General features: G+C 39.5%; 1 protein-coding gene across 2 annotated transcripts in view; it reads left to right on the top strand.

Moving 5' to 3' along the window:
- Atf6 (activating transcription factor 6) overlaps window positions 1–26,179 on the top strand; it is a 176,242-nt gene that overhangs the window by 37,566 nt on the left and 112,497 nt on the right. For both annotated transcript variants that reach the window (XM_028864333.2, XM_028864332.2), the window contains exons 8-9: window positions 16,276–16,461; window positions 18,537–18,628. In XM_028864333.2, the coding sequence (XP_028720166.1) occupies window positions 16,276–16,461; window positions 18,537–18,628 (278 nt within the window). The remainder of the gene's footprint in view (window positions 1–16,275; window positions 16,462–18,536; window positions 18,629–26,179) is intronic.

A 26,179-nucleotide genomic window follows, 5' to 3' on the forward strand; every position in this document is an offset into this window, starting at 1 on the left:
GTAAACCCTAAAAGTTTCTGATATTGTATGGATTTCTTATAAATGACACTTTCCTAAGGCCAGTTACAGCATCTGCCAGCTAACTCTTGCTTTCTTTCAATGTCACTAAAGATATCTCTTGCTGTGTATTCAAAGGAATTGAGCATCAAAATCTTTTTTTGGAGACTGGGTCGCTCTACATAGCCCTGGAACCCACTATGTAGATTAGGCTGGCTTTGAACTCAGAGACTCATGTGCTTCTGCCTCCTTCCTAAGTGCTGAGATTAAAGGCATGTGTCACCATGCCATGCTTAGACTGCTTTCTGCTGTCTACTAGAATTTACTTAAGCAGCATGGCAGTGACTGACCATTTATCTGTGAATGTACTTTTCCGTTGTATAAGTATAGCTATAATATTGTGAATATTTGTAGCAAAACATATATAGTGAGTATAGTATCCGTGGTTTAGAACAAGAGTCCCTTGGTTTATATCAGTATGGAGAACAATGCATATCAAGATATGGAGCAGGAAAATTAGTTTTGTATGGAGAGAGAGGGAGAGGAGAGAAAAGAGAGAAAGAAAGAAAACAGCTTTTTTTCACAGCATCTCCTTGTGGTCGGCTGTGTAAAGGTGAAACTGAACTGAATACTTCCTTCCCAACTACCAGCTGTCAGACTGATTGAGGTAGATGATAAACACAAATTTTGTGCTTTCCATGAGAAGTGCATGGGCACAGAAGTAGCTGCTGATGTTCTGGGTGAAGTGTGGATGGGTTATGTGGGTGTCTTGACACAGCAAAGTGCACTGCTGTTGAGTAAGGGGCATTCTCATTATAGACCAAGGAGAACTGGAGAGAGGACGTGCAAGTCTGCTTGCAGATAGATGCATTGTGGATGCCAATCTGAGTGTTCTCAACTTGGTTATTGCTAAAAAAAGAAAAGAAGGATATTCCTGGACTGACACATAGTACTGTGTGTGCCTTGGTGGTTGGGGCCCAAAAGAGTTAGCAGAATCTGCAAACATCTTAATATTAAATTAAATTAAAAGAAGATGATGTCTGCCAATATGTTGTCAGAAAGCCCTTAAACAAAGAAGATGAGAATGCCAGGACCAAAGCACCCAAGATTCAGTGACTTGCAACACAAACACTGATGTATTGCTCTGAAGAAATAATGCACCAAGAAAAACAAAGAGGAAGCTGCAGAATATGTGAAACTTTTGGCCAAAAGAATGCAGGAAGCCAAAGAAAAGCACCAGGAACTGATCGCCAAGACATACAGGCAGTTCTTGCTGTGAAATTCTGCTTCTAAGTCTGAGTCCAGTCAAAAATTAGTCTTTAAGAGTAACAAATAAATGACCAGACTTTGAATTAAAAAAAAAAAAAAAAAAAAAAAAAAAAAGGCATCTGGTGAGCACAGAATATAGGAAACAGTATTGGAAAGATGTAGATAGCTATTGAATCTGGTTTCTTTACTTTTAGTACATGGGGACTTTCCACAATAAGAAAAAGAATGACAATAGCAAAAATTAAAAAATAATCTGTGATTTTTTTTCATTTAAAAAGTATAACCAATAAGTAAAGAGAATGCTTTTCAAGAAAACCAAAATGGTTTAAAATGATAGAGACCTTTTCTTTTTTTTCTTAGACATGGATATATTTTATTATCATTGAGACTAACAAGAACAGGCTTATATATAAGATGTGACTCCCAGGGCATGTCTTACTATCCCCCCAACTGCTTAGGGCCTCCAGCCTTGGGGGATGTGGTTAAGTTTATACCAAGCCAGTCTTGCCACATGGGGCAGGGGACAGCAACTGGTTTTAACACCAAAACTCTTCAATTGCACCCCTTCTGGGGAGGTCCCTTAAGAGATGTGGAAGAACCATCCTGGCCAGAGCTGAAGAGGTGTGTGACTGTGGGGCTGGCAGGGACAAGGGCCCTGCTCAGGGATCTGCCCTGTTGTTGTTTTTACTCTTTGACCTTTGGGGGTCACCACTCAGCTTCCAAATAAATACATGGAGACTTAATATTACTTACAAATGCCTGGCTTTAGCTTGCTTTGTTTCTAGCCAGCTTTTCTTAACTTAAATTATCCTGTCTACCTATTGCCTCTAGGCTTACCTTTCTCTATTCTATATACCTTTCTTTACTTCTTACTCTGTAGCTGGCTGTGTGCCTGGGTAGTGTAGGCAGAGTTTCTCTGTGTCTCAGCAGCCACTCCCAAATAACCATTCAGAGACTTATTATTAATTGTAAATGCTTGGCCAATAGCTCAGGCTTGTTATTAACTAAGTCTTACATTTTAATTAACTCATATTTACTATCTATGCTGTGCCACATGACTTGGTATCTTTTCTCAGTATGGCAAGTTCATCTCCTTCTCTCTGTATCTCCATGAACTTTTGAGAGACTCCTCCTCTTTTTCCTCACGCTCTCCTTTTTCTGCAAGTCCCATCTAGCCTCTACCTGTCCAGCTATTGGCCAGTTAGCTTCTTTATTAACCCAATCATAGTGACACATATTCACATAGTATAAAGGAATATTCCACAGGGTGGCTGACCCCTGGCATTCTCTCTTTCTCCCTTTCTTGTTCTTCCTCTTCTCTTTTTCTCCTTCTATTTTCTCTGCATGGCAGCCCCGACTATCCCTCACTCCTGCCTAGCTATTGGGCATTCAGCTCTTTATTAGACCAATCAGGTGTTTTAAGCAGGCAAAGTAACACATCTTGACAGAGTTAAACAAATGCAACATAAAAGAATACCACACATCTTTGCATCATTAAACAAATATTCCCCATCATAAGCAAATGTAGCACATCTTAAACTAATATTCCACATTTCCCCTTTTTGTGTAAATAAAAATGAAAGGTTTTAACTTTAACATAATAAAACTATATACAACAAAACCAGTTATCAAGTAAGAATTACATTTATGATATTCAGTCCATTAGTATTTAGCAAATTCAGAGAAAATACTCCCTTATCTTAGTGATTCCAAAGTTTTATACCTACTTTACTTTCTATCATAACTAAGGAAAACTATTACTCTAAGTATTTAATCTTTAACTTTATCACAGACCCCAGAAGAATGTAATATTACCTGACAACAGAGACATCTGGCTGTCTGGACAGTCACCCAAAGTTCCTCTGCAACATCGGGGCATTCACCTTTGGCCTACATGCCTAGAATATCTGGCAGACTTTTCAGTGGAGCAGGAAATTTGAAGGACTCTCCTGACTTGCATTGGGAAAGTTTGTCAGTCGCTTTCCTCTGTGTCCTGCAGAATATCTGGCAGACTCTTCTGTGAAGCAGGAATTTTTTTTTCTTTTTTAAAATTTATTTTATTTTATTTTACAATATGAAGCAGGAATTTTGAAGAACTGTCCTGCCTTGTCTTGCAAAGTTCAACAGTCCTTTTCCTATGTACCGCTTGTCCAGTCTGCACAGCACATTGTTAGCAGTCAAAGGCAAGAACAGTTTCTTTGCCCAGTGACTAACCTTGCCACAATGAAAGCAAACCCCATAAGGTGTTTCTCTGATGCCCATAATCTTCTCTGAGGTAGCATGTGTCTCATTGTCATGAAAAACCCTATGTTAACAAAACATTTTAAATGCCATATTCTGTAGGTTTTTGAAGTGTTTGAAAATTATCTGTCTAAAATATACCCATTTAACCTGGAAAACACATCCAATGTGACTATAAGTTTGATTATTATAGATTAACTACTAACCTCATTTCTTTGTTATACATTGTATTTTTAAATGAGCTGCATAAGCACAATACCCCAAACAAGAGTAGAAACATACATACAGTATAACAAAAATAACTAAATTTATTTCAGTATACCAAAATCCATGCCAATGCAAAATAACTGAGATTAATAGTTGTCTTTTAATCCTATATTCCTCTAAATGATAACAAATATCCACAACCCACCAAATAACCAAAGACCATCCATTCCATCTCTTGGGAATGTGGACGTCATGTTCTCCAAACTGCCTCTTGTTGTCTGTTGGCAAAAGCGTCTTTAGGGGCCCCCAAGAAAATTGAGATAATGGCCAAGTCCTGGGAAGACCAGCTGTAACCTTTGTTGATAGATATCACCTGTCAAGATTCAGGAGGGCTTCCTTGATCAAACCTGATCCATATCAATTCCTGAAGGAACCAGCCTCTCATTTCCTGTGGAAATAAAAGCAAAACCTTTTCTCCAAAGCAATGCATTTTTTGAGTTCCATTTTAAAGTTAAGGCATTCTTTTTAATTGATCAGAAATATTAATACATGGCATTCTTAAAAATATCTAGGCTGGTTTATTTCAGCAGTCCTTTCAATATCATGTCTGTCAGCTGCTCTCCTTTGCTTATCAGCAATTAAAAATAAATTCAGAATCAACACAGTAACATGCAGGATCCAGACTCCCTGTGTATTTCCCATCTTATGTGGCTTTTTTTCTTTTATATTACCTTTACTCTCTTTTTAAATACTTTACTGTAATTTTAAACTATTTCTTTCTATGACTGTCTATACCCCGTTTCTTTCTTTCTTAAGCCTATACACACTGTAAAACACACTGGAACCTTTTTAGAGGTTTTCTCCATTTGGATCTGTCTTTACTTCAAATTTCTAGTCTTTTTTTGTCTGCATGAGTGAAAAACTGCTAAGTAGTGAGGCTAGGACCTCCACTGTGGCTTTGGTGTCTGACTTCCCGCTGCTTCTCCAATCGTGACAGCCAAGCCTAAGCCTGAAGGCTGGGTCTGGAGGTTCATGACTGAGAACTGCATTCAACCCCTCAGAGCCTTAGAATGCTAATGCTTGTGCTGCAGCAGGCATTTTTTACTTTTTTTTTTTTTTTAAAAAAAAAAAACTTAATGTACTGGCTGCTCAAGGGCTTCCTATAAGGCAGAAGCTCTTTTTTTTTTTTTTTTCGAGACAGGGTTTCTCTGTGTAGCTTTGCGCCTTTCCTGGAACTCACTTGGTAGCCCAGGCTGGCCTCGAACTCACAGAGATCCGCCTGCCTCTGCCTCCCGAGTGCTGGGATTAAAGGCGTGCACCACCACCGCCGGCTGGCAGAAGCTTTTAAAGAAGCTGTGTCTGATTTTTTTTTTTTTTAAAGAATGTAACACGTCTTTAACTAATAATATTCCACAACACTGCCGCCTTGCTTACAAGGTTAAGTAGGTCTTTAACTTCCTGACTGGCTTTCTGGAGTCCCCGAAATGGGTAAGGAAGGGGCTTGGATTTCGGGTCTAAGGAAGGAAGGGTGGTGAAAAGGCAGGGCACACAGGGTTTAAGTCACTGTAGACCTAAAATCTGGCTCTGGGAAATGGGGCTTACTCCTCCAACAGGGATTCACTGTCCCAGGCTTCCAGATGAGGGCTTTGCTTCTCTAGGGTCAATGGGAACTTTTAAAAAAATTCAAAGATCCCTTAAAATTTCCTTTGAATACTTTTGAAATTAGGAGCTTGACATTTTCTCGTGTCATATTCCCAAATGAAACTAACACTAGAAAACATTATATTACCTTAGAACTTTAAAGAGAGCAATAGTATGCCATGATTATTAAAATATTAACATAATTTAATATTTTTTACAATTGTAACAGCCCAAGTGTTATGAATTCCAGTGGAACAAAAGATGGGAAAGGTATCAAATTACTGAGAGCTGGAGATATGACTTGTGGTAGAGTGTTTGCTTTGCATGCACAGGACCGAAGGTTCAATCCTTAGTGTCCACTCTACATGCCCTGTCCCTGCCTCTGCCCCACCCCCAAGGAACCATGTCATAGAAGAATGTTAAAGATTGAAGTGATTCAGTACACTAAAAGAGAAGACTGAAAGTAGACATAGGAACCATCTTTTAGGAAAGGCAAGATGTCATGTGGACAACAGAATTATTCTGAGTTATTCCAGTGGGTTATCTGGAACAGGTGCAGGTAAGTGATGGAAAGACCTCTTCTAATCCCAAGCTTTTATGTACAGCCATTGTGTTTAGAAACTGGGAACCATTGTTTTCTTTTTAGACTGTATGTGATTAACGGGCATCTGAATGTTGACAGTCATCATGGATTCACTGACCCATTTGTAATCTCCAAATATATTCAGTTAATTACACGTTGGTCTGTTAGCCAGACATCTTTCATTAGTTGTTTGATGTGAAAGAACATATGTTGGGTTTTTGTAGAGTACCCTGGGAAGTTTTGAGTGACTTGCTGACAAAGTCTCAGTTAATACTGAGGAACTGAAGGAAGTTTGAGATGAGAATGCATTGTACTGATGAGTGTTATCTTTTATTGTTAGCAGTATTTATTGGCTAGTCAGCTTTCAGAATTTAGAACTGATAGAATTCTCAAAGAAAGATTAATGTAGTCTGTGTGTAATGTAAGACATCTAACGACTATTTTCTAGTCAACCTGCATTGAGGTTTTTTGTGCTATTTTCACCTAGCTAGCCTATCAGGATGTCTTAGGTACTGTTCTATTGCTGTGAAGAGACACCATGACCAAGGCAGCTCTTGTAAGAGAAAGCATTTAATTGGGGACTTGCTTACAGTTTCAGAGGTATAGTCTGTTAACATCATGATAAGGAGCCTGGTGGTGTGCAGGTGTGGTTCTGAAGTAGCTGAGAGCTACATCCTGATCCAAAAGAAGAGAGAGGGAACTGAGTCTAGCATGGGCTTTTGAAACCTCGACACACTTCCTGCAATAAGGCCACATCTCCTATTTCTTTTCAAATAGTGCTACTCCCCAGTGACTAAGCATTCCAATATATAAGCCTATGAGGGCCATCCTTATCTAAACTACTACACAGGAACTGAGTCAAGACTTTTCAGTATGAATTTTTCATATTTATGTAAAGTAGAAAAGCATTAGTCTGGGCCGGGCGGTGGTGGTGCACGCCTTTAATCCCAGCACTCGGGAGGCAGAGGCAGGCGGATCTCTGTGAGTTCGAGGCCAGCCTGGGCTACCAAGTGAGTTCCAGGAAAGGCACAAAACTACACAGAGAAACCCTGTCTCGAAAAACCAGAAAAAAAAAAGCATTAGTCTGTCTATCAGCTGGCTAACCTACCAAAGGAACCCAAAGTAAACCTGTTCTAGAAGGAGTTGTAGAAAAGACTGATCCACCGGGAAGGCCTCTGTGTTAGTAACGTGCATTGTTTTAAAGTCTCATTAAATTGTAATTAGTGTAGATACAATCTTGATTAAAAATGTACACCCTCCAATTTTCATATCAGGTAATTTTGTGCTTTTACACCAAATGGTGAAGAACTCGTAATTCAGGAAAAAAAAAAAAAGGTATCAATCTTTTGTGACTTTGTAATGCTGACATGGCTACTTTTCCCTACCTGTTTTGAATTCTTTGTTTGGCAAGTTTCTTTCTCCAGAGGCCTGCTACTGCCATAAGTAGCGTTTCTAGCATACCATATTCTGCAGATGGCGTTAAGTGCCACATTTCCAGTTATGAAACAGTTTGCCTGGTTCAAATTAGAATTTCAGTCTTCCTGCCTTTTGCTGGTAAATCTGTTATGTTTAACTCTTGGAAACCTTACCTACATTTTCAAGAAGTATGATTTGGTTTTAACTCTGATCCTGATAGAAAAAATAGACATTTCATTTTAGTGTAGACATTCTCTACGTAGTCTGTTAATAAATGCAATCATGGAATTATAAAGTTGACAGAGAGCATGCTTATCTTTCTTTAAAGGGCATTTGAACATTGGCAGGTGTCAAGTTATGAGCTTGGAAACTTTCTGTTTAAGTCTGTGTTACACTTATTATTTCCGTCTCTTCTCATCACTATCTCAACAGTTATGAACCTTAACTACCCTGGTTTAAGATTTTAAAATTATATTATTTGAGTTATTGGGATAAAGGACCATGAAAAATGTGGTGAAATGATAGTCTATATATTCTCTAGTGGGCCAAGGAAGAGCTAAGACTTTTAATGAAAAGGCTGAAACTTTTAATTCGTAGGCTGAAACAATGGAAAGGAGATGATCACAAATTAGTACAGAGATAGAAAGAACTGAAGAGGAAGTTGATTGAGAAGCACTAACTCTGTTGCTAGGAGGCTCCAGCCATTTCTTTCTGCTTACCCATCTACTATGGAATATCTATTAAATGCTTTTCCAATCTCTTCTGACTAGAGACTTTGACATTCCCCTCCTAAGAGGACTATCTTTTGGAACTCCCTGTGTCAGGCCCATAGATCCATCATGGAAAAGAAGGGTCGGAGAGGACTCCTTCCCACATGCCTGCAGGCACTAGAAATGCTGAGAAGGGCATTTCTTTTTTCTAGAAATGGTGTTAAAAAGTTAGAGATTTCAGGTGTTGGATTGTTAGCATGGAAGTGATGTGGCACGATCCCAGGTGGATGCTCTTGCACACACCCTTCCTTTTCATCCAGTGGACAAATGTGAACTTGGGGAATCTTCCTTTTTATAGCAAGCAGGAAGCAGCCCTTCTTTTCCAGAGGGGCTCTTTACCTCTCCCTTCAAAGTTGCTTGTTGTGACCCTAACCCCAAGAAACGGCCTTGATAAACTCCCAGGTGATTATAACTTTGCATACTTAGCATGTCCAATAAAACATATAGGAATAAAACTCATGAGAGACCCCTAGCAGTCTGTGTTTCAAAAGAATATGATGCTGTAATAACCTGTTTGCAGTATAAAGTAAGAGGCACTACCTGTGTTATTTTTCAGAAAAACAAAACAAAACTAGACGCTGAACACCCAAGGTCCTTTTTTAGGACTAAATGTGAGTTGAATCTCCTTTGATCTATGGCTGTCTTAGATGGAAGAGGATAAAGAATGAGTAGACAGTTTTTAGTAACTAAATGCTTTTAACAGAAAGAACACCGAGATAATGGTATTTCTTTAGGCTGCAAAGTCAAGGAATCTGTCAGAACAATTTCAGTAGGAAAGATTTGGTGCTCTCAGAAGCCATCCAGATTTTAGAAGGAAAAAGTCACTTTGTGCTGACTAGGTTTTGGCTTTGCTACTACCAGTGACTGTAAATAAAAGAAAAATTATGCTTTGTTAAAGTATTTGCAGTTTCTCTTAGATGGAGTTTTGGGACTTCTAAAAATTTATCTCAAATAAAGATTTTGGAAATTAAATTTAATTTATGTTTGTAGTGGCTTTGGGAAGGGCAACAGTCTCCCCTGTCCCCTGCCCATGTACTGCATTATGATGGATTCATTTTGTGTCAGCTTTAGTGGTCTGTTCTTGTCTTTTGGAGATAGGGTCTCACCATGTGTCTCTGGCTGGCCTGGGACTTGCTATGTAGACCAGTTTGGCCTTGAACTCATATATCTGCCTGCTTCTGTTTCCCTAGTGCTGGGATTAAAGGAGTGCACCACCATGCTTGGCTAGCTTAGTGTTCTTTATATCTTTCAGTTTGCCATCTTGAAAAAGCTAATAAGTAATTATTTTAAAGGATGCTGACTTATATCCTAAATAATTGAATACTTTGCCCTCTTTTTTCTGATTCCTACAGTCTTATCTTGGAGCTTACTCTGGGGAGACAGTGCTTTGCCAATCAGCTCCTGAATCCTGTCTCTACCTCTTAAGTGCCAGGATTTCCTCACATAGTTCTTTATAGTCCCTTGATGATGTGTTTATTTGTTTGATTGACAAGTTCATATGTTATTTTTTTAAACAATTTCATTGAGATAATGCAAATGCAGTTTTTTTCCTTCTGTATTGGAGATCAAACCCAGAACCTTATATGTTAGTGAAGAGCTCCTCCACCTATGAGCTCTACTCTTGTTTTTATTGTTTTGAAGTATACATTAGTAGTTTCACATTTATTTATAGAGTCGTAGAGTCATCAGTCTAATTCCAAAAACCAGTCTGGGCCAGTGAGTGAGCTCAGTGGGGAGAGTACTTGCCCAGCCCTGGTGACCCGAGTCAGGAGAGAACCCACTCCACAGAGGTATCCTCTGACCGAATTCTGTTCTTGCTCTGAACTGAGCTTGCCTGAGATGTTGGAATGTATTTGCAAGCATAGAAGGACCCCACTTTCATACTGCTTTGGTTTATAGTGTTTGCAGCTCATTTTTTAGCAGCATCTTGGACTCAAGGCTCTAAACATCATTTTTTTGTAAAAGGGATTTTTAATAAAATGTTTGTCAGTTGGTAAAGCTTTTAAAATTAAAAGGAAGATGTGGGCAGTTTTGAAGCTTTGCCTTTTAAACTGACCCAAGCCTCAAAAGGAACTTAGCCATTTGTGAAAGTTTTCCTTTTACATAAGTCTCTCTTATATGCAAATACATGTTTGTTTTATAAGGAAAACACCACACTTCATAGTGCACTGGCACTAATGGGTGAATCCTTTGCAGCTGTGGACGTTTTTCTTCAGCTCTTTATTCTTTTTCCAAGGCGTGGTGCTTGGTGGGAGCGATCTCTGAAGGCACGATGATCAGAAGCAGGAGTGGGCTAGCCACTGGCCCATTTTGCTCTGTTAAACCGTCTGATGTGCCTGGATGGGGTGTGTCAGTGAACTAGTGGGCCAGGCTTTCGATTTCGTGTTTGTGCAGGAGCCTAGCAGTGGTGAGCTAGCTTCCAGACATAGGCAGTTTCCTAAGTTTCTGTTTCTAGACAGCACATAATTAGAGTAGCCAAACAGCACATCATCCATACTATGATCCCAAACCCTTTATGTGGTCTGTGGTCCATGAAAGCCTACTGGAGCTACTGAATAAATTCCAAGAGGTTTGAAGTCAGCTGACCTCAATTCATGCTTTGGTTTGTCTATTCTCTAACACTAGATTTAAATGAGGCTTATTTTATTCATTAACTTTTTTTGTTTTATTTTGTTTTTGAGACAGAGTCTCATTGCATAGCCCTGACAGGCTTGGAACCTGCTATGTAGACCAGGCTGGCCCTGAACTCACAACAATTCTCCTGCTTCTGCTTCCCAAGTACTGGGATTACAGGTGTATGTCATAATGCCTGGCTTGATTCTGCTTACCTTAAATCTTGAAAACTGTAGTAATTTCAACAAATAGAGATTATATTATGCTGCCACTCTTCCTGTCTGGGGAGGATTCTGATACATTGTATGTGCAAAAAGTCAGTGTACCCAACAGAATTTAAACAAAACGAAAGCAAATAACCTTCTCAGGAACACCAAACTGTGTGTGTGTGTGTGTGTGTGTGTGTGTGTGTGTGTGTGTGCGCGTGCTTAGTTTAAAAATCATTTTATGCTGTTTGGTCTAAGAAGCATAATTTAATATTATGTATTCAGATAGCTAAAGACATCTTGCTGAGATATAGAGTGGCAGCCCTGTACTTTTTGACTCCAGAGCTTTTCATTTATTTATACAGTTTTTACTCTGCTTTTATTGGTAAGGCTGAATATTTTCAGAACTGTTACAATGGGTCTTTTTCTATGAGAAAAACAGACTACTTGGCCACAGGTGGTTTTCATTTTTTTTTTTTTTTTTTTTTTTTTTTTGTCTGAGGCATGTGGGTTGACAACCTTTGAAATCTTCATGCTGTGTCTAATGTGCAGGTGCTTTTTTTGTTTATAGAAATGCCTAATCCTTGTTTGAAATTTATTAAATGGTGTACCATCTGTAAGCCTCCCTAAATTCCATAGATTAATTAGCCTTTAAAGTTGCCTTTTATCTAACTTTTAGTATAAATTCTTCCATCTGGGAGGCTTCTCTTTTATGTGTTTGCTCAGTGTTGCGTGTATTTCAGCACTCCAGTATTAAGTGTTAATTATGGACACTGGCTTTCCCAGGAACAATGGAGCTGACTAGAGCTAGTGTTCAGTGGAACAAAGCAGTATTGTCCTGAGAATGTCTGAAATTGATGAGTAATCAGTTTGTCATGGATTTGCTCCCTCCCTCTCCCCGCCCCTCTCTTTCCCTTCCTCTTCTTATCTGTGTATATTTGGTATTACTTTGATAGTTGTTGTAATATAAGCAGTTACTATGCTGCTTGGGAATAATAACAAAAACAACTCTAGAAATATATAGAACTGGGAACTACTGTGATGATGAGTGTGTAAGATCAGTCTTCTTGTGGAGTTTCAGTTGAAAAGTAAAGAGAAAGCACTCTTTTTTTGACAGCTCATGCAATGCCTTTCTTTGTGTGTCTTGACTGAAAGATGATTGACAGTATTTGATGTTGGGAGATCATTTGGTTATAGTTTACCACTATTGCTAGGACCTACAGTATTTGGGTAGCTATACGTTTGCTATTATAGTGTGCTGGCTGGTTTTTATATTCACTTGACACAGGCCAGATTCATTTTGGAAGAGGGAACCTCACCTGAGAAAATACCTCCACCAGATTGGCCTATGGACAAGGCCGGGGAGTATTTTCTTAGTTAGTGATTGATGTGGAAGGACCCAGCCCATGTGGGTGGTGTCAACCCTGGGCTTGTGGTCCTGGGTGCTATAAAAAAGCAAGTCTTTTATCAGTTCCTGCCTTGAGGTTCCCAGCTCGAGTTCTTTTTTTTTTTTGACCTCTTCCCAATTCCCATCTTTTATTTGTCCAATTCTTGTGTATACCTTTATACAATAATTTTAAAGATAAATGTATGCTTACAAATTTTTTTAGATTTTCTAATTATTTATTTGTATTTTATGTGCATTGGTATTTGTCTGCATGTATGTCTGTATGAGGGTGTCAGATCCCCTGGAATAGGAGTTATAGACAGTTGTGAGCTGCTATGTGGGTGCTGGAAATTTAACCCTGGTCCTCTGGAAGAGCAGCCAATGCTTTTAACCCCTGAGCCATCTCTCCATCTCCTTTTTAGAAGATTTTTATTATTCTCTTGTATAATACATCCCAACCACAACTTCCTTTCCCTTTACCCGTCCCAGTAACCGCCCCCCCCCCCTAGATCCACTTCCTCCTCTTTTTCCCTAAGAAAAGAGCAGGCTTCCTAGGAACATCAACCAAACATGGCACAAGAAGATACAGTAAGAGCAGGCACAAACCCTCACATCAAGGCTGGGCAAAGCAACTCAGTAGGAGGAAAAGGGTCCCAAAAGCTGGCAAAAGAGTCCGAGGCACCACCTACTCACACTGTTAGGAGTCCCACAGGAGCACCAAGCTACACAACCCATAACATATATGCAGAGGACCTAGTGCAGACCCATGCAGTCTCCATGATTGCCACTTCAGTCTCTGTGAGCCTCACCCTGAGTTCTTCTTGACGTCCCTGGATGATGGACCACAAACTGTAAGATGAAATAAATCCTGTCCTCTCCAAATGGATTTTGGTCATGGTGTTTAATGAAGCAGTAGAAACCCTAACCAAGACAGTTTTCTTTAAAGAAACTGATCTGAAACTGTGTAACTGCATTTCCTGATGGAGTTAGGATGCACCCCTAGTAGAATGTTAAAACGTCCACTGAGAAACAGACACCAGTAGCTTAACCATCTACATACATAACCTAATGAAGTTAATAGTGTTCTTTGGGTCTTTTTTGTTTGTTTGTTTGTTTGTTTGAGATTGCTTTGTTACCTTGCTACCCAAAGAAATTAGACTAATGATGTAACAGTAGGCTGTTTAGTTTTAAAAAATGTAACAAGAAAATTGTTAAGTAAATGACAATGGTAGATATTTTTGATTATTAAACCAAAACATTATCAGAGATGACTTTAGGTTTCAAGGTCTAAAATCTAAGTGAAAGGTAGTTGGCATTGTTGAAACAGTTGAAGCCAATGGAATATTTTGGTGTATTTTTCAAATTATAAGAATATAAGATATTCAGGGAAAATAAATTAGATGAGAATAACTGAAGAGGTGAGGACCTTAGAAATAGGTTAGTGGAGGAGATGGCATTAAGTGGGAATAAACAGTGCGGATAAAAATGAGAGAATATTGTGGAGACTTTGGAGTAGAGAAGATTGGAATTAAGGAGAAGGCATGGTTAGGTAGTGAGTGCTCACATCAAAGAAGGTGAAAGTGAAATTGGTAGTTAGGATGTATTGACTTACTAGCTTATTCTTGCAATAAAGTGCCAGTAAGACAAAAATACTTTGAGGAGAGCATTTACAGTTGGTGGGCAGGATAAGATAGAAGATAATCCATATGGCTAGGAGTCCATTTCAGTAGTCTGTGGATGCATTCATAAATGCCTATTTAGGAGAGTGACAAAAGAAATAAAGAGAATAACAGAATATTTGCATTGAAATAAACTTGGTCATCAGCATATACTCAATACACTTTCAGTGAGTGAAGGATTGAGAGATGCAATAAATTATAGAGAATAAAATAATAATGCTCACTTCTTCCTGTATCTTTGTAGGTTTGCTGTTTTTGTTCTTATTTGTGTGCTTGGTTTGAGACAGTCTCTGATATGGCCCATACTGGCTTTGAACTAGCAATCCTCCTGTAAATAGTCCAGAGTATGGGTGTGTCCCACCAAGCCTAGCTTCTTGATGTTTTGGGAGATATGTAGTACTGATAAGAGGTACTGATAACAACTCTACAAGGAGAAGTAGTCTTTTGAATAATTGGATCTCAGGTTTGGGAACTTAGTCAATTAATTTAAGACCAGCAGTGGTGATTAAAGCAGTGTGTATATTTGGCCCTTCATATCCATGGGTTTTGCATTTCTGGATTGAACATTCTGAAGTAGAAAATAGAAAAACAAAGTTGCACCCATGCTGTGGGATATTCTGTATGGCCAATGTGTTACTCTGATTGGTCAATAAATAAGACACAATTGGCCAATGTCTAGGCAGGAAGTATAGGCGGGACTAACAGAGAGGAGAAAAGAAAGAACAGGAAGGCAGAAAGACACTGCCAGCCGCCACCATGACAAGCCACATGTGAAGATGCCGGTAAGCCACGAGCCACGTGGCAAGGTATAGATTTATGGAAATGGATTAATTTAAGATATAAGAACAGTTAGCAAGAAGCCTGCCATGGCCATACAGTTTGTAAGCAATATAAGTCTCTGTGTTTACTTGGTTGTGTCTGAGCGGCTGTGGGACTGGCAGGTGACAAAGATTTGTCCTGACTGTGGGCAAGGCAGGAAAACTCTAGCTACACACCCATACTATAAATGTCTAGAACTTTGTTACAGCATAACCACTGCTTATATTGTATTAGATTAAGTAATCTAGAAATGCTTTTGCAGTGGTTCTCAACCTTCCTAATGCTGCAACCCTTTAGTATATACAGTTCCTCATATTGTGATGACCCCCCACCCATAAAATTACTTTTGTTGGTACTTCATAACTGTAATTTTGCTACTGTTTGAATCATAGTGTCAATATTTATGGAGATAAAAGTTTGCCAAAGGGGCTGTGACCCACAGGTTGAGAACTGCTGGTTTAGCATATGAAGGCAGGTGTAAGTAAGCTGTATGCATATAATAAGCCATTTTGTATAAGAGATGAGCATTCGCCGGGCGGTGGTGGCGCACGCCTTTAATCCCAGCACTCGGGAGGCAGAGCCAGGCGGATCTTTGTGAGTTCGAGGCCAGCCTGGGCTACCAAGTGAGTCCCAGGAAAGGCGCAAAGCTACACAGAGAAACCCTGTCTCGAAAAACCAAAAAAAAAAAAAAAAAAAAAAAAAAAAAGAGATGAGCATTTATTTGCAGGCTTTGATATCTGGAATTCTAGGTCCAATTCTTTCATGAATAAAACTGAGAGAAAATTGCATATATATGTACTTCAAGACACTTCAAATAATTAGAATTTTTATGTTATTATTATTGTATATGTGTGCGTGTGTGTGTGCGCGCGCGCGCGCGCATGCATACATGAGTAAATGGGCCAGTGCACTCTGGGATGTATGTGTCTGTCCTATGGCATGCATGTGGACGGCCCTATAGAATTGGTTCTTTCCCCCCACCCTTCTAAGTACTGTGGAGCGGACTCAGGACTCCAGTCCCCAGGCTTGTGCAGCGAGTGCTCCCTGAGCTTTCTCAATCGTCCAGACCGTCTTCCTTTTTCTTTTTAAAAATAGGGTCAGGCTGGCCTCAGACTTGCAGCAGTCCTCCCGCCATAACGTGCTGGAGTCCTGGGATTTTCAGTGTGAACTTCTTCACATAGCTCCTTCGAGGCACTTTCTGGGGGAGTTTCTAAAGGGCAAGTTAGATGCTAAGCGATGTGCTTCAGAAAGCGCCAGCAGTTAGGTTTGAGAAAGCCTTTTTACTCATTTGATTGGAGCTTACTTAATTTGAGCAGGACATTTAAAACTTGCTTTAAAATAATCACTAACTGACCAAAGTTGTTGAGAAATAACTTGAAAAATCAGTAAGGTTTTGATATTTTGATGTGGCCACAAACCAGTATGATGATTTGGTGTTACTTCCTAGATTGCTGTGCTGAGGAGACAGCAGCGGATGATAAAGAACCGCGAGTCTGCCTGTCAGTCCCGCAAGAAGAAGAAGGAGTACATGCTGGGGCTGGAGGCCAGGTTGAAGGCTGCCCTCTCCGAGAACGAGCAGCTCAAGAAGGAGAACGGTTCCCTGAAGCGACAGCTTGATGAGGTGGTGTCAGAGGTGAGTGCTAGAGACACAGCTGGCTGAGGTGGGTGTAAACTGACTTTCTTTTTGATAAGTAAATTGACAGTAACTTTTTAAATCATATAAAATAGTAGTGCTAAGAAAATGGGGGCGCAAAAGCACAAAAACATGTATGGTAGGAAAAAATTGCAACAATGACCTTCTGAAGATACTTTTTCTCTGGGGGGCTGAGAATTGAGTCCAGAGCCTCCAGCATGCCAAGCAGCCTTCTAGCACAAAGCCACACCCCAGCCTGAAAGGTGGCCTTTTCAGTTGTCTCTCTCCATCTCCATCCAAACACCATCTGTGTTTCTTGAGTTTCTTCTAGCCAATTACTTTAGTCATTTTTCTTTTTTTTTTTTCTTCTTAGTTTTTTAGACAAGGCCTCACTAAATAGCCTTGGCTGCCCTGGAACTCACTATGTAGACCAGGCTGGCCTCTGCCTCCTGAGTGCTGGGATTAAAGGTGTGAGCCACAATGCCAGCTTTTTATCTTTTTGGACCCAGTGAATCACACTGAGGCTCCTGAACAGTGCTGCCAGCTCTTTCTTTTTATTATCATTCTTTCACATTTTTTAAATTTAAATTTTATTTGGTTATTTTTGAAGCAAGGTTTTACTATATATCCCTGCATGATCTGGGACTTACATGTTCACTGGGTTGAACTTGAATTTGTATAGGGCATATGGATATGCATATCCACACTGAACTGGTCTTTTCCTTTTAAAAAATTGTTTTGTTTTATATCTTTATTAATTCTTTGAGACTTTCACACAATGTGCTCTGATAATATCCAACCCTCCCTACCTCTAACTCTTCCCGGATCTACCCACTTTCCCTACCCATCCCGCTTTGTATCCTCTTTTTTTTAAACCAATAGGGACCCCTTTGTGCTGTCTAGATATACTTGGATATGTGGCCTTCCACTGGAGCATGGCAGAAGTACAAAAACTGGACTCCACCTCTCACAGCAGCTAACAGTTACTGTTAGCTCCTCAGCTCAGAGCTCCTTCATGCCCAGCTTCCCTCCATGTGTCTGGGTTTGGTTTGCCTGGGTTTGCACCAGCCTTGTGCACGCTGTCACATCACCATGAGTTCGTATGTGCAGTGCCCTCCTGCTTCCTTGTAGTCATCTACCACATTCTGCCCTTATATTCATTCTGCTCCATATTCCCCAATGACTCCTGAGTTCCGGGGAGAGGAGGTGTGATATGTATGTTCCATTTAGGGTTCAACATTCTGAAGTCTCATATTCTCTCCACTGTGGCTGGTTGTGGGTTTCTGTGTTAATCACCATCTGCTACAATTAGAAGCATCTCTGATGAGGGTTGAGGGATGCATTAATACTATGTCCATTTAGCAGACTAATAGGCAGAGGTTCTCTCTTAGGGTCTATGACCTACATAGCCACAGGTTCTTCTCCCAGTAATGGTGCCAGGTATGGGTTTCTCTTATTCAGCAGTATTAAAATTCAATCGGAAAGTGGGTGATTACTCCTATGATGTTTGTGGCACTATTGCAAGCAGTGGGCATGTCTTTCTAGGCCAAAATAAAAACATGCTTTAAATCTTTGTCTGTCTACTTGACTCATGTCATGCTCCTTCACTTTCTGTTGCCATGATGGACTCAGAGACGTTTATTTCTGCTTTGCTCGTGACACCCACAGCTCTGTCGCCTTGAACCACTGGATGCCTGTGGAGTCTGCTTTTTACTCTGTCCTTCCTGTGTTGCCCCCGAGTGTGTGAGAACGCCCTGGTCTGTTGCTGAAGACAGCACCTTAAAGGAAGGGACACAAATCATCGAAGTGTCTCAGAGTTCTCGAGGACCACAGAAATATAAAGCTAAAAGTTGTGCTGTATTTGTCCTTTAAACTTCTTTCCTCCGTTGGAAAAGAGAATGTGGAAGGCTTTGGTCTTCTGCAAAGAACTATTTCTTTACCTTTGAGGTGTTTTATTTTTACTTTACTGTTTTCTTATGAGAAAAGGTTTTCATACACCTTGTAAAAAGGAGGACTCTTAGTTATTGCCCTTTGTAATGTTGACATGTAGTTTCATCCTATTTCATTTCCTTTAGAACCAGAGGCTTAAAGTCCCAAGTCCAAAGAGAAGAGCTGTCTGTGTGATGATTGTCCTGGCATTTATAATGCTGAACTATGGGCCCATGAGGTGAGTACACACATGTTCTGGATATGAATACTAAAATTTAAATGCTAGTTATTTGTTAATATTTAGCTCTACTCATAAGCAAGAGGAAAACTCATTTGTTTTGAGCAAAAGTAGCATTCCAGATGTGTAAAGAATAATTGGATAGGAGACAAATGCCTTCACAGATCACAGAATGAAGCTGGGAAGAAAAAATGTGTTAGTGGATAGTTTGACATGATAAGTTTGGTATTGACAGTGTGAACAGCAGAATGCTGATAGATTGTGGCTGGAAATGAGTTCCTTAACATGATAGTTCATGGCATATCAGGTGGACAGAACATTTTTCTGTTGAATGACTGAGTGATAAGGCAAAACCCTTAATATGAACCTTGAATTCTGATACTGGTTTACCATGTGGGCAGTATGGGAAAAGCATGTCAAGCAGAGGAAACAGCATCTATATGACATGTTTTAAAAAGTGAAAAGTTCAGTTTGCATATATGCTTGATTTTGTCTTTGTGTTTATACATATATATATATAATTTAATAAATTATGTCTACATAAAAGGAACAATTAGTCAAAGTGCTTTCTTATTTTTAATTATGTTAGCACATTATTCTTTTTAGTATGATTTTTAAAATATAGATACATTATTATTTGACATATTTCAGAAATTTTATGACTTAGAAACCAGTTTATACTATTAAAGTTAAAAATTACTGAGAATTGCAAAGAACTTACATTTATTGATATTTATTGTGTTATAGACTAAGTAAAACATTTTAAATATTTGTTCACTTAATCATAAATCATTGCATGTTAACATAATTAAATGTCTAAATCTTCAAAAGTTTAATGGCACAAAAGAGAGTAAGTAGCATTGTTTCATATTTTTTCATACAAATATTTGGTTTCTGACTGACTAGAAACTACCAGGATCTCACATCTCTTTCTTTATGAAGTTTGTTGTGATGTATTGCTAGGCCTAAAACTGATGAACAAAAATCAGATTCTTGTGTGAGAGAAGCTCTCTGAGGCTGCAGAGATTGCAGAGTTTGGGGGTACCTCGGACTTCTTAGATTCCCTTTAAAAGCATGTGCTATATTTAACCCTTCTCCTGTGAATGGGCATTTACATCATATCCAGTTATTTATGTCTGCATGTCTGTGTGTGTATAAATTCATCCCACATCATAAAGAATGCACCATTTACTCTCCTACTGACAGGTGGGAGAAGTGTTCATTCCGTTGCATGTTTTCTAATTCTGGACATTAGGAATGTTTTTGTTTGTTTGTTTTTAGTATTTGCCCATCTTCTGGGTAAAAATGTTATTGACTCCAGTCACACTGGCTTCCCTGCCCAGCCTGAGCTAGACTAGTGGGCCGCTGTGTCAGTCTTCATGTGTGCTGTCCCTGCGGCGGCAGCGAGACTTCGTTAGGTTAGGTGGCGGCTCCGGTGCTGCCCTGAGGGCTTCCGGACACCTCTCTCCCTGGGCTGGGCTTGCTCTGCTGTCGACCTCCCCACACACTCTCTCTTTTAGTTTTCTGATCAGCTCCCTTTACCTTTCGAACACTGACTGCCCTAAGCTTTACTTCCTTCTTTCCATGCAAGAAGTGTGTTTTGGTTTGTGTTGTTGTTTTTCCGTACAGGGTTTCTCTGTGTAGCTCTGGCTGTCCTGGAACTCAGTCTGTAGACCAGGCTGGGAACTCAGAGATCCACCTGCCTCTGCCTTCCGAATGCTGGGAGTAAAAGTGTGGGCCACCACATCTGGCTCCCTAAAAGAATTTTATCTCTTGTTTTCTAGTGCCTTGAATGATGGTTGGCATGTAGTTGTCTCTCAATAGATAGATACTATAGTACTAATAAACGAGTGCCCTCCTCTCAACTAGAAATAAGTTGTTAGTTGTAAAATTACTTGTTAAAAATTACTTGCAGCCTTGATTAAAAAAATCTTCCTTCTTGTATGAATTGCTAGAAACTACTTGCATTAAGTATCTAGATGTATATTAAGGCATACATCTAGAATTGATTCACAGCCTGCTTGACATATCTTCCATACATTACTTATTGCTATTTTTGTGCCCGTATGTACACTAGTCTTAACTGAGGAACTTCCTCCTGTCTTTTGGCTTGCTCTGTTAGTTTAGGTGTGATTCTAAGATGCTGTCCCCACTGACATTCTTGGCATTGTTTGTTCAGCCACTTTCCACCAGTTAAACAATTTATCGTAGGCATTTTCTTCCACTTGCTAAAGTCTTCCTTGGTGCTATTACTACATTTCCTTACATTAAGGTCTCAACTCCTGTCTAATTCACTACCTTTCTTTTGTAAAATAATGCAGTGTTCATCCCAGAGCACAGACACATTTGTATGTGTTCATTCACCGTTTCTGGGAGACTGTGTATGCTTTCAGCCCCTCACATCTTGTGAGTCTGTGTGCAGTACATGTTCATCTGTTAGGCAGAACATAAGCAAATATTTATAGGGCACTTACTCTTCTCAGGTACTGAGCAGGGGATGAGGGATACAAGTCTGATGAAAGTACAGTCTAGTAAGAGAAGCAGATATGTAAACAACTGTAGCACGAGGAAGAATTATGAAGACACCATGTATGATAAAAGCATTTAGAAAGAAAATAAACATCTGGTTTTCTTTACACTCACTTCTCTCAGCAACAACACGTATGTGTTCTCCATGCATGTCATGCTCTTCGTTCCCTGGCTATCAGTTGGCATGCCTGTCGCTGAGCTCAGTCCTTAGACTACTAAGTATTTACACAGGCCTCACGTGGTGGTAGGCAACCCTTCCCTACTTCAGTCATCAGCCACAGCCTTGGGTTGGGACTTATAACTTATGCACACGAGCTATAAATTGTGCATTCTCTAATAATTGTTAGAGTGACTCACAAAACTCAGTAAAACTTTTTTTTTTACTGTTATTGGTTTATTTTAAAACAATTCTCATGAATTTCATAAGGTACACCAAATAGAAAAGATGCATAAGCTAAGGTACAGTGGCGGCATGAGAAACTGGCATGCCATCTGCAGGTTGATTCTCCTCCCAGCATCTTCTTGGGCTTGCCAGCCTGGAAATTCTCCAGACCTACTGGTTAGAGTTTGTGGAAGCATCATTATATTGGTGTGATGATTAAAGTATTGGCCTTTGGTGATTTAACTCAATTTCAGCCTCTTTTCTATCCTTGGAGATAGGGAATAAGACTGAAAATTCCAATCAATGGTTTCTTGGCACTTAGCTTCTTTCATGATTTACCTCATTTCCATAGGCTCAGGTATGGATGGAAGTTTTTGTTGTTGTTGTTGTTGTTTTTGAATTGTTTTTATAAAGGTATTTCCCCATCACTCAAGAAATCCCAAGAGTTTTATGACTTCTGTGCTGCGAACTCAGGGAGACACTAAATATATTTCTTCTTATAAAATCACATTCATATTCTTGAATAAACAGAAGCAAAGAATCAATCCTGGGAGGCTTTGTGCATAGCATTCAACGAACAAGTGAAGATTAGATTATGCTGTACGAAGGAAGGCTGGGGTTGGAGGAAGTGTTTTGTGAAAGTCCTTTTGAGTGACAGACATTTGGAACAAAAAGTTTTAAATGAGTTAATGATCTTCTTCACAGCCATCAAATGAATCTCATTTCCACATTAGATGGATCCATTTTGAGATGAAGAGACAGACAGTGGTCCTTTTTAATCAAGAAAATTTGTGTTCAGAAAAGAATTAATGAACAGCACAAAAAAAGGAATTTAAAGATGGGAGAGAGTTAAGATGTTTGAAAATCCTGAAGAGCAACCAGCTAAGATCTTTTTCTGTGAGGCTTAAGGAACAGAATGCCAGGCTGTGGGAATATTAAGTACTTCAAATTTTAAAATATGTTTAAAAGCTTAAATTGAAAAAAAGTAAAAGAAAGAAGAGCTGGAAGATTTGAGGAAACAGAAGCTTCTCAACAACTTGGTATATTTCCACATACCAGGAAGGGAAAAGACAAAACTGGCTGCAAAACTCATAAAAGCAGAGAACTATTTCTTCTCAACAAGATTGGCATGAGCAGGAAACATCAAAGCCCAGAGAACAACAGGGATTCCAAGACTGAAACCTGTTGCATAACCAGATGTTGAGAATTAAGGTTTGCATTATTCAAGAGCATCTTTTGATTGGCCTCATTGTTTGCAGTCTCTTTACCTGCTGGATGGAGTTGGCTAGAGGTGAAGAAAGTTCCCAGATGTCCCTTTTCAGTTCCACTGAAAAGATAGTTCTAAAACAACCCATTAACACACTCACACACACAACTCACTCACTCTCATACCCTATAAAACAAACAAAAAATCAACAGAGCTGGAAAGATGACTCAGTAATTAAGAACGCTTATTCTTTTTTTTTTTTTTTTTTTTTTTATTTTTCGAGACAGGGTTTCTCTGTGTAGCTTTGCGCCTTTCCTGGAACTCACTTGGTAGCCCAGGCTGGCCTCGAACTCACAGAGATCCGCCTGCCTCTGCCTCCCGAGTGCTGGGATTAAAGGCGTGCGCCACCACCGCCCGGCCAAGAACGCTTATTCTTATAGAGGACCTGGGTTTGACTCCCAGCACTCACATGGTGGCTTACAACTGTCCATAACTCCAGTTTCAGAGTCTCTTCCTTAGGCATGAGGCACACACATGATGCACAGACATACATGGGAATAAAACATTTGTACATATAAAATAAATCTTTAAAAAGCCATAAGAATTTCCCTTTAAAACAATAATAGCAAGAAACTTTAAGTAATTAATATTATATTTTAATCAGTGCAGATTATGAGCTCAATCTGAATTTTCTTGAATATCACTGAATTAAATTTGGCCAAACAAATGGATAGGGTACCGGAGATTTCTAAAGATTTTAAATTTAGAAACTTAAACTCTTTTTAATGAGATCATATACCATAATAAAATTAATTTTAAAATTTCAGATGTACAGTATAGATAAGTCCTTTTGTGCCTTATTGTTATGGGCCCATGTGAAAAAATATCACAATCTGCCACACATACCTTAAGAAATACACCCTGGCCTGGTGGTGGTGGTGGTGTACACCTTAATCTCAGCATCCGGTAGGCAGAAGTAGTAGGATCTCTCTGAGTTTGAGGCCAACCTGGACTACAGAGTGAATTCTAGAACAGCTAGGACTACATAGAGAAACCCTGTCTCAAAAAACCAGAAGAAAAGAAAAAAGAAAAGAAATACTCCCCGAAAACATTTAGTAATAAAATATAAAATACCTTATATCTGAAGTAAAAGAATTTGTGAAAGATAATGTGTAACAAAATGGATCTGTTGAGGAGTTTTGGGTTACTGTACAGTCATCACATAGAAAAAGAAAATAAACAAATTTAACTGAATTAATTTTTCTACCCTTATTGATGTTTTATGGATGGTGAAGAAGGGATCTAGCTGTTTTTGGCATGAGATTCAAGGAGTTGGCCCACTCTGGGTGGTCTATAAAAACACAGACTCTGGGCAGCAGGAAATGGCTGGCCTGTATGAACCAGACCTAATGGTGTAAGACTGTAACCTTAGCTACTCAGGAGGGCGAGGCAGGAAGATCACAAGTGCCAGACCTGTTAGGCTGCAGAGTAAGTTCAAGGGCAGCCCTGACACCTTAGCAAGACCATGTTTCAAAATAAAAAAGGTTGGGCTAGGACTGTAGCTCAGTTGGTGGGGGTTTACCTAGCACGCCCAAAGGGCCTGCCATAAACCAGGCCTGGTGTCACCTCCTATAACCCTAGCATTTGGGAGGTAGAGTCAGAGGATTAGAAGTTGAAGGTCATTCTTGGTTACATCGCAACTTAAGAGGGCAGCCTGGACTACATGAAACCCTATCTCAAAAAATAATCTATAAAATCAGCCTTTGATACTCTGGATATTTGAATTGTCATCTACAAAAGATAAAATGTATTAAATAAAAGAGTGTTTCAAATATAGTATAGTGATGAAAGAGAGAGTTGATCAGAACATTTTGGGAAAAAACTAGATGCACACTGATTAGTAAGGTAAAATAAGCAAAACACCAGCTAATGTAAACCAACTAAATTGGCTAGAAAGATGGCTCAGTGGGTGGATTTCACAGCAACTGCTTTGGGATTTGAGTTTGCATCCTCAACACCATGTAACAGCCAGGAAAGGAAGTGGGCAGAGACAGGCAGAGCTCAGTGGACCCCAGGGACTTGCTGGCCAGCCAGTCTAAATTCACTAACAGATCCTGTCTCAAAAATAAAGTGGCGATTCAGTAGAGGGAGACACTTGGGTTTAACCTCTGATCTTCCTAGACCCATGCAAGGGTGACTGTACACACAGATGCACATACTGCCACACACATGTATACACCACACACATGTATACACCACAAGTACAAAGAAAAATATGCAGAGTGTAACGGGCCAAGCAAGAGATAGAAATTGTGAGAGGTGTTAAAAGACATGAGGTTATATATACATCATAACTAAGTGATCAGAGTAACATTACCAGTAATACAACATCTGGCATCTGATGGAATGCACAAAGAACACAATTACTACAGCTGTGAAATACTTGTCCCAAAATGCATTTTTCTGAATTTAGTCATTAAGAAAAATCAGATAAAGCCCAAATGATGGGCACAGTACAAAATGATCTGAATCTTCAAAAATATCAAGGTCGTGAAAATCAAGTCCAGGCAGAGGACCGTACTGAGAATGGAAAATGAGGAGATATGGGCAAGTAATGCGGTACATGGAGCTGGAGCGGAAAGTTGAATCTGCAGGGCAGACCTAGAGGAAGATCTGTCCCTCCAAGTTGGTGTCTTGTGTTTGCTTGTTGTACTACCCCTGCTAAAGCATTGGCATTTGAGGGAGCTGGAGAAAGTGCACGTGGGCTACAGTACTACTTATGCAACTCTTTGTAAGTCTGAAATAAAGAGAAGTTTAAATTTTGAAGTATACCATCTACTTCAACCATATACTTCCCTCTCTCCCAGCTCCCACTAGTCTTCCCCCTTCCCCTTATGTCCTTTCCATTGTATGTATAGCTGAGCTTTCAATTAAAAACAAAATAAAACAAAAACCCCAAACAAACAGAAGCTGAGCTATGTTCAAGGAGAGATGCAACAGAGAAAAGGATAGCATAACAAAAGAGAAGCTCCAGTATCGGTCAATCGGAACTCAAAAGGACTAAGGAGAAATGGGGAAAGGTAGCATTTGAAGATACAATAAGCTAGGCATGTCCCGGAATTTATGGAAGACAACAATACTCGGGCTTATCAGGCTTAGGATAAATAAGTTCTGGGGAGAGAAAGAATGAACCAGATAAAAAGATTCTCATGCGTAGATACCTCCCAGCGAGGCTGTAGAACATCAGAAGCAAACCGAAGATCTTCAGAACACCCAAGAGACAAGATAGGTTTCTCACAAGTTCATTTTTATCAGACTGGTAGCTGACTTCTTGACAGTATCGAGGTACTAGAAATCAGTAGAATGGTATCCTCGAAGTTTTAGGAGAGATGTCACCCTAGTGTCTCTGCCTGCCAGAAGCACCTTCAAGTGT

Source organism: Peromyscus leucopus, chromosome 15, assembly GCF_004664715.2.
Source record: "Peromyscus leucopus breed LL Stock chromosome 15, UCI_PerLeu_2.1, whole genome shotgun sequence".
Taxonomy (NCBI): Eukaryota; Metazoa; Chordata; class Mammalia; order Rodentia; family Cricetidae; genus Peromyscus; species Peromyscus leucopus.